The sequence below is a fragment of the Dipodomys ordii genome, unplaced genomic scaffold, assembly GCF_000151885.1.
Source record: "Dipodomys ordii isolate 6190 unplaced genomic scaffold, Dord_2.0 Scaffold53, whole genome shotgun sequence".
Lineage (NCBI taxonomy): Eukaryota > Metazoa > Chordata > Mammalia > Rodentia > Heteromyidae > Dipodomys > Dipodomys ordii.
Window position 1 is genome coordinate 4,439,652 of NW_012267269.1, and position 9,013 is coordinate 4,448,664.

At 35.8% G+C, this 9,013-nt stretch overlaps 1 protein-coding gene across 1 annotated transcript in view; it reads left to right on the forward strand.

Moving 5' to 3' along the window:
- Adamtsl1 (ADAMTS-like 1) overlaps positions 1 to 9,013 on the forward strand; it is a 385,192-nt gene that overhangs the window by 29,242 nt on the left and 346,937 nt on the right. Inside the window, exon 2 of the mRNA XM_013020837.1 lies at positions 3,711 to 3,838. Coding sequence (XP_012876291.1) covers positions 3,711 to 3,838 — 128 coding nt within the window. The remainder of the gene's footprint in view (positions 1 to 3,710; positions 3,839 to 9,013) is intronic.

The following is a 9,013-nucleotide window of genomic DNA, read 5'->3' on the forward strand; positions in this document are numbered from 1 at the left end:
GGTTTGAAATGTGTGCTAATCGTCCATTAACTATAAAGTAAAATAAGTACAGTTGTAAGAAGAAAAGGATTCATGGTAGCCTTCTTCCTTAGGTTCAATATCAGATACACTTTGGGCTATTTATGATAACTTTCCTACAGGTGAAAACATTAGCTTACATGAAGATTTTAATAGTTGTTGTTTAATTCTCTATCATTAATATGAATAAAAAGCACCATTTCCCCTGAAATTGTACCAAAAACTGTGAGCTGGGAGGTCAAGGATAGTTTCTTGATCACTAAGGTCCATGATCTTGTTTTTGAAACACTGAAAGTTGAAATATTGTATGTATGTGATAGAAATGATAAAGAAACAAATTGCCTAGATGTATAGAAAGGGTAACTCTTTGCTTTTAGAAACAATGAATATGAGTTTTAGATAGTCTATTCCTTATTTTTCTTGAAAGTCTTAGTTTTCCATTACAGATGCATTTCAAAATTTACACTTAAGAAAAATTCTGCTATAAAGTCAAAAGGACCCCACATTGAAAAGAAATAAACAAGAGTGCTTCCAGAGCCAGACACTAAAGTTGTTTATATGGAAGATGGTCTTAAAGGCTGCAATAAGCAAATATTCTAGACTTTAAATTATATGAACGGCATTGCTCAATTGTTATTTCTGGTTGTAGATGTAAAACTTGGGCCTAGTTAACAAGAAGGAAAATCACTTTATCTAGCATTAAACATGGACTTGGTGCATTAAGTTTATTTCACTTTAAAAAAACAGAATTTGTTCCTCTTTGACAAATAGGCCTATGCCTCATTTCTAAGTTTCTTTCTTTATTTTTTTTATTGTGAAAATACTGTACAGAGGGGTTACAATTACATGGGCAAGATAATGAGTACATTTCTTATCAAGCATTGTAGCCTCCTCCTTTGTTCCCCCTTCCCATCCCATCCTGCCCCCACCCCCACCAACCCTCCCTCCCACCAAAGTTGTAAAGTTCGTTTTTGACATAATGACTTGCACGTCTCATTGTTGCAATGGGTCCACCTGTATGTGATCACTTTCAGAGGAATATGAACACTTACTATATTAATTTGTGCTAGACTTGTAATGATGAAATAAAATGTTTAGTTCGTCAAACGTTACCTTAGAGGTTATAGTGTCTCTTTTGAGAAGGCACGTGAAAAATATCCAGCAACATTAGCACAGAATGTGAAACTATTTGCTTTTGTAGAAAAACAAATTCACAGTCATATATTATTTCCTTAATATCTTACCCAGAAAGCAGTTAGAGAGAAACTCTACCAAGGATTTGAGGCTCTTATCTCACATAGAAAAGCTATTCTCCTGTGAATGTTACATGTGGGATTTCTTGCAGATAAAACAATAGAGTCAAAGTTTATTATGCATTACATTCACTTTAATGACTACACAAGCTTTCTCTTTGTGATAACTGTTTTCATCTTGGTCACAATGAATTTGGATAAAATAAGGGAAATTATATCATACTAATGTAAGTGTGTCACATAAGCAAGAACTTTGTCCAGAAAATACTACATCTCTCTCAGTACTGTCATCTTCCAATCACACAGAGAAAACAGGGCTGTCAGGAGAGGTGCAGGTGTCTGCAAGCTGGATGGACCTCTCTTCCAGAGACTTGCTATGTGTCCTTCAATGGCAAAGTCTTTTCTCTCTCACTAACTATTCTCTTACATCATCTTTTCAATAAGTACCTCATCTTGCAGTGAGTAGAGATTGATTTTATTAGCGCTCAAAACCACATTTGGTATTCAGTAAGTATCGAGGAAAGACAGAGTTTGGGGTTAGCAATGTGGTTCACCCATGCTTTGCCAAATTTTATAGGAAAATGACACTGCTGACAGGTCACCCCCCAGGAAAATGCAATCTGACACTACTGGCACTACTGTGTACTGTGTTGTAGTCAGGAATTTCTGGGGGATGATACCTAATCATGCCTGACTCTACTACATTCAACACAAAAGAAAACCCTAAGTGTATTGCCAGAATACTTACTAATAGTGTTATTAATACAAGATAAATAAGGTTAACATTAAATAATAATTCTTTTTTTTTCTGTCAGTCATGGGGCTTGAACTCTGGGCCTGGGTGATGTCCCTCAGCTCTTCAGCTCAAGGCAAGCGCTCTACCACTTGAGCCATAGCACCACTTCCTGTTTTCTGCAGTTTATTGGAGATTAGAGTCTTATGGACTTTCCTGCCCCAGGCTGGACTTCAATCCTCAGATCTCAGCCTCCCAAGTAGCTAAGATTACAGGTGTGAGCCACTGACAACCGGCTTTAAATAATTCTTATATACTGTCTATGTGCTCCCTTGAACAAATGTATTTATTTTGTAGTAGTAAAATATAGGTAACACAAAATTTACTATTTTAACCATTATTTTCTGTGCTGGTACGGGGGCTTGAACTCAAGACCAGAGTACTGCCCTGTAACTCTTTCTTGCCAAGGCTAAGCACTCTAGCAATTGCTCCACTTCCAGCTTTTTGATGGTTAATTAAAGATAAGATCATAGACATTCCTGCTTGGACCAGCTTTGAACCACGATCCTCTGATCTCAGCCCTCTGAGAAGCTAGGATTACAGGAACGAGCATCTGCACCCAGTCATTTTAACCATTTTTAAGGGTACAGTTGAATGGCTCTAAGGGCATTGATCCCATCTCTACCATCCATCACCAGAACGTTTCATCTTCACAAACAAAAACTCTGTACTCATTACACACTAACTCCTCATGCTCTCCCCTCAGGTCCCTGACAACCTTCACGTAAGCACAATTCTACAGTATATGTGTTCTTGTGTGTAGCATACTTGGGTTTAGGTTTAACCATGCCATGGCATGGGTCAGAATTTCTTTTTAAGGCTGAGTAATGTGTTAATGAATGTACATGCTACATTTTTGTGAATATGCTCCTCTACCCATGAGCATTTGGGCTTTTCAAGCATGGGTTGTGTTTTTCCTATGTTAATTCTTACTGTAATCTTTACAATGACTCAATGGGATCATTAGCTTTACTCTCTAGCCCCACTTTATGGTAAGAAGGTTAACATAAAGGAGTTACATGAATGTTCAAGTTTCTACAATGAAAAGGCTCTGGAGCCATTATCTACCCCTTGCTCACCCACGGTTGGGTAGATCCATAGTGCCTGTTTATATCATTGTGCTATCCCTCCTTTCAAATAATTTAGAAATCTAAATCTATATATCTCTTAGAAATCCACTTAGACAACTCCCAGAGACCAGGTTTCTAATGGAATCTGTGCAGATCTTAGAAAGTTCCAAAGATTATTCTATTAAACAACTGTTCCCTTTAGCAGTTCATTTATACAGGATCCCAATACTACAAAAAAAAATTTAGTGCTTTAATCTAGTACTAGTCTGAGATCAAGTTTATCTAGCTAATCCTCCTATAATAGGAGATATATCTATGTATATATGTGTGTATATATGTAGAGATATGATAATAACAACATGCTACATTTACCCATTAGTACTATTTCTCCTCTCCTTCAGCCATTGTTCAGATTCCTCCAATTGACTTGTATTATTAACTTAAAAAGAATCTGATGCATATTTTCATTTCTAGCAAGGCCAGCGTGGACAGACATACAAGCCATCCATGATTTAGGCTACATGGGTCAGGGTTCAATGAGGACATGATGCTGACCATCTGCTTGTTTTCTTGTAGAGCTCCAGGACTGCACGCTCAGAGGAGGACCCGGATGGCCTCTGGGATGCCTGGGGCCCATGGAGCGAGTGTTCCCGCACCTGTGGTGGAGGTGCCTCTTACTCCCTGCGACGATGCCTCAGTAGCAAGTAAGTCTGGCCCCCACTGGGGGCTTCCTGAAATCCAGAGGTAGCCCATGTGAGGAGTACTTCCATGGTTGGGATGATGGTGAACATTTTGTTGTTCACAAATCTAGATGAAAGGAATGGGAAGGAAGAGAGGAAGAGAGAAAGTACAAAGTATCAAATCTGAAGGAGTTTGTCTTGTGTTCTCTTGCTAGGCATTAATATCCTGCTATGTAATAAATATAGAACTTATTTATTAAACAAATTTAATTGATTTTACATTAGATCTGGAAGGAGCAGCTTTTAAAACAATTGTTGTAAAGGTGATGTATAGAGGGGTTACAGTTACATAAGTCAGGAAATGAGTACATTTCTTTTGAACAGTGTCACCTTGCTTTCTCCCAGTTTTACCTCCAGACCCCTCCCACAAATTGTATAGTTTATTTTCCACATAGTGTCTAGTGCATTAATTTCAATTTACTGTTTTGTTTTGTTGATATCAGTACTGAGGCTTGAACTCTGAGCTTTGTACTCTTGCTTGGCTTTTTCATTTATTCTACCACTTGAGCCGCACTTCCAATTATTTGAAATAGTTCTAGAAATACTAGCTCCATAATGAATTGTACTTTTTTGCCACCTGGATGATTTTGATGACAATCATATCATGATTGGTATTAACAGTATACTGAATGCTTGTTGGATTACCAAGTATTTCACAAATGGATGATATGTTGAGTTAATAGCCAGATGTTTCTTATGTACCTGCAGTTCAAAACTGATGGGACTTTTCATATAATAAAGTTGAGAAGAAGAGAAACTTCAGTGGAAACTTTAACATTAATAGTGAGAGGGGTAATGATAGAGTTGGAGGTGGCAAATGGCTTCAAGGCTGAAAGGAAAGAGCCCTGAGACCTTATTATAGGAAGGTTTTACTAAGAGTACTCATAATTCACAACTGATTATTGAGTTATGCACTATATGATTAAATTTATGTCCAAACTATAAAATTAGAAGCAGCACCATGTTAGTATTTTTTATAAAAAGTTTTATTTGACAGTGAAAAATGTTAAAGGGAGCAAGAAGGAGATTTGATCAAAATCATTGATCATTACAAAACATAAAAGCAAAAACAAAAACATTTACAAATGCTGATTCTCTTAAACTTTTTAAATACATTTTTATTGTAAAGATACTGTACAGAGGGGTTACAGTTACATGAACAAGGTAATGAGTCAATTTCCTTTCAAGCATTGTTACCCCTTCCTTTGTTTTTCCCCTACCATCCCTTTCCTCCCCACCTCTCCAACTCCTTCCTCCCCACCCCAAAATTGTAAAGTTCATTTTCAACATAGTATCTTATACAACTCCTTGTTGTTGTTTTTAATGTACTTATAATGTACTATGTGATTTTTTTGTTTCTTTTGTATGTTCTTCCCCCATAATATAATCCATGTTTTCACATTATTTGATTCCAGTGCCCTGCATCTTGTATATACATTTTTTTTTCTAATTTGGGGAAGGGAAGGGAAATAACAAAATGCTAAAATAAGGATACAGGATGACCCATTGTAACAATAAGATCTCTTAAATTTTTATAAACAAACACAGGAAGTAGTGAGAGGCAGGTTCATGTGTCAGCTTGCTTTTAATAAGAGTGAGATTTTTTAAAAAATCAAGGCCTGAGTCTCATTCATGAGCGTTTCCCTGTACAGGGGTATCATCATGTCTAAGAGATAGTAGGAGCCTAATAATTGACTCATCACAGAATCTTTTGAGATTTAGCGATCATTTTGGTTCCATACAAGCCTTGTTGGAAATGTTGTATGAGAACCATGGCCACAGTCATAGCCTACAAGATACCAGGTTAACTTTGGTGATCTGCATTGAAGATAGGTCTATTGCATTGGCTCCACTAGCAAGTTTGTTTTTCTTGTTTTGGGTTAACTTTATATTATCCAGATCCTTGAGCTGATAAAGGGAGAATAGACCTTTTGATCTTCTGATTTACCTGTTTTCTTCATCTCAAACAATAATAACTTACTAAACCTGTAGTGCATGATGGCACAAAATGATAGTATAACTGATAATAATCATATATCACTAAGTCAAAAATGCCCTTGCTATCCGGTTTTCTCAAATTATCATCCTTGAATATCCTACTGGATTGTACCAAATACATGTCTTACAAAAGTTTGTAAGAAGTATAAGGAAGTTTTCCTATTTTCTGCTTGATTGTGGTGTTTTATACATATATATGTATATGTATATTATGTGTATATATATATGTATGGTGAGAGACAGGTAAGCAATTTGAGGGATAAGTGTGAAACTTCTGTCATTTCCCAAGTAATTAAATGTTGATACCATAAAATTTAAGAAATATTAGTTTTGCTACTTAGTAAGTTAAGGTATTGTTATTAGGATTTTAGTATGCTGCCATAGTAGGTAACAGTTGTCCATGGTTTACAATAGATTTCTAAAGATTATAATATATTGGTGAAATAAAATATAAATTCTTAAATAATAGACATGGGGATATATATTCCCCATTGATTTTTAAATATTGGGAAAATATATTCATAAAACTCATAAGAGCCTGGACAAAAATTTTAAAAAGGGAAAGAGAAATGGGCCACCCATTCTTTAAGAATCTGAAAAAGAAAAAAGCCACTCAGAAGATGGCATTTCCAAAATTATCAAGAATATAAATAAATATTAATATATACCTTTATTTCTTGGAAGCTGGTACTTAATACGGGCAATATATTATGCACATGGAAATATGTTATAATTCGGAAAGAATTCTAGTCATTCTTTAGCAAATATCCATTTGTTACCATCTTTAAACCTTCAGCAATCTCAGTAGAAATTAAATATACATTTTTTTAATCATGAAAGGAAGGTTTCTGTGTCTTGTCATATCTTTGACACCATTTTTACTAGGGTTCTAGTTAGGAGGTCAGTTTAGGTGAACTGTCCTGATTCTGATCCTCATGAGACAAGCAAACTATAGGTTAGCTCAGTCATTCTGTTTGGGATTGTAGTGATGTTACTGTGAACCTCATCCTATAGTAGGACTTCATTTGCTTCTTATACCCTATGGACTTAACATCTTCCAGCTGCAGATTTTAAAAGGAAAAAGAAAATCCTAAAACAGAGTTATCGCTGAACATATGATAGATTCTAGAAAATCTTCATGTCCAATGCAATCTAAAGATCTACAATGACTAAACACTCTTGTGGTAATACCACATATGTTGCTATAGATGATTGAATGTCCTAAGATGTTATAATTCTGATTTTAGAATAATAACTCTTACATATACACTTAGTTTTTAGATTTTCATTAGATAGTTGGAATGGTTTCTACAGCACTTCAAGAACCATGTATATGTTGTGGTTTTCAAAATGAAGCATATATATATATATATGCATGCATGCATACATACATACATACATGCATGCATGCAAATGTACACATGTATATTTGTGTGTATGGTACTGGACTGTGATAGAAAATGTAGGCCAGTTCAGAAATGTCTGAAAGCTGCTGCTACAAAGAATTCACTCTGGCAAGAGCTCTCTCTGGACAGTGGTCAGGCCGGCCACTCACTCTCCATGATCAAAATTCAGTTTTGCTTTGCCACAGATTATTTTCTTTGGAATCAGAGACTCTCAAATATTTGTATGTGTCATTGGCTTTCTATTCCTGCCACTCTATATCACTTCACAAGTTGTATAAATAGGATTTTAACTTCTGTATTTTTTCTGTGTATTGAAGGGGTGGAACAAGTTCCCTTTGTTACCTAAAGAGAACCAAACATTCATTTGGAGGAATTCTATTTCTCTCCCTATGTAGTGTGAATATATCTGCTCAGGATCTTAGAAGGAAATACAATAATCTTCACCATTCCTTTGTTCTCCCAATAGTGCCTAGGAAGCTATTTGTTTTCCTGATTATTTTCTTTGATTATTAATAGCAACTGCTGGAGTTACCACATTTCAAAAAGCTAAACTTTCATCAGTCACTAGTAATAGACCTAGACTCAAACTTTAAACTTGTATTTTTGTATAAAAATTTAATTATCATTAAAAATCAATTATTTTTAGTGCTAATGGATCATGCCTATAATCCTACCTACTCAGGAGGCTGAGATCTGAGGATCACGATTCAAAGCCAGCCCAGGCAGAGAAGTCTCTGAGATTCTTATCTCCAATTAATTACCAAAATCCAGAAGTAGAGCTGTGGCTCAAATAATCAAACACAAACCTTGAGCAAAAAAAGGGAAGCAATAGCAAGAAGCTCTAAATTCAGTCCCCAGTACTGTGCATGTGCATATGCACACACACACACACACACACACACACACACACGTACATGTATACACACAAATAGATAACTATGAGCCTTAAGAAATATTAAGCAAGCTATAAAACAAAATATGTTAATAAAATGAATTCTAATATTATTTCATTAATATTTATCTTTAATTAAATCTAATTACTTGAATATGGTCCTAGATGTGTCCCTGGGATGTATTTAAAATGTACATGATGAGGAGGTGGGGGAAAAACAAAGGAGGAGGTAACAATGCTTGATAGGAAATGTACTCATTACCTTACTCATGTAACTGTAACCCCTCTGTACAGTATTTTTATAATAAAAATACATACTAAAAATGTAGCTCTTTGAGAATTTGTTGTTGGGGGACTTAATTTTTTGAGTTCCAAGTACATTTAGATATGAGACCCTTGTCCATTGCTAGTGAAGCTCTTCTCCCAATCCGTGGGCTTTCTTTCTTTCTTTCTGTTTTTTAAATTTTTATTGTAAAAATATTGTACAGAGGGGTGACAATTACATGGGCAAGGTAATGAGTACATTTCTTATCAAGCATTGTTGCCTCCTCCTTTGTTTCCCATTCCCAACCCTTCCCATCTCCCACCCTGCCCTGCCCCATTCCCCCCATCCCTCCCCATCCCCCACCAAAGTTGTAAAGTTCATTTTTCGACATAACGATTTGTACATCTCATTGTTGCAATGAATGGATCCACCTGTATCCCTATTTAAAAGGTTTGTTTTTGCCCTTCCCCTCCACAAATAATACCAACATCAAATACAGTGAAAGCAGAGGTTATACCATGGGGGAGGGACATACAAAGCAACAAAGAAATCATCTTATAAATATGTTAGAAACAATC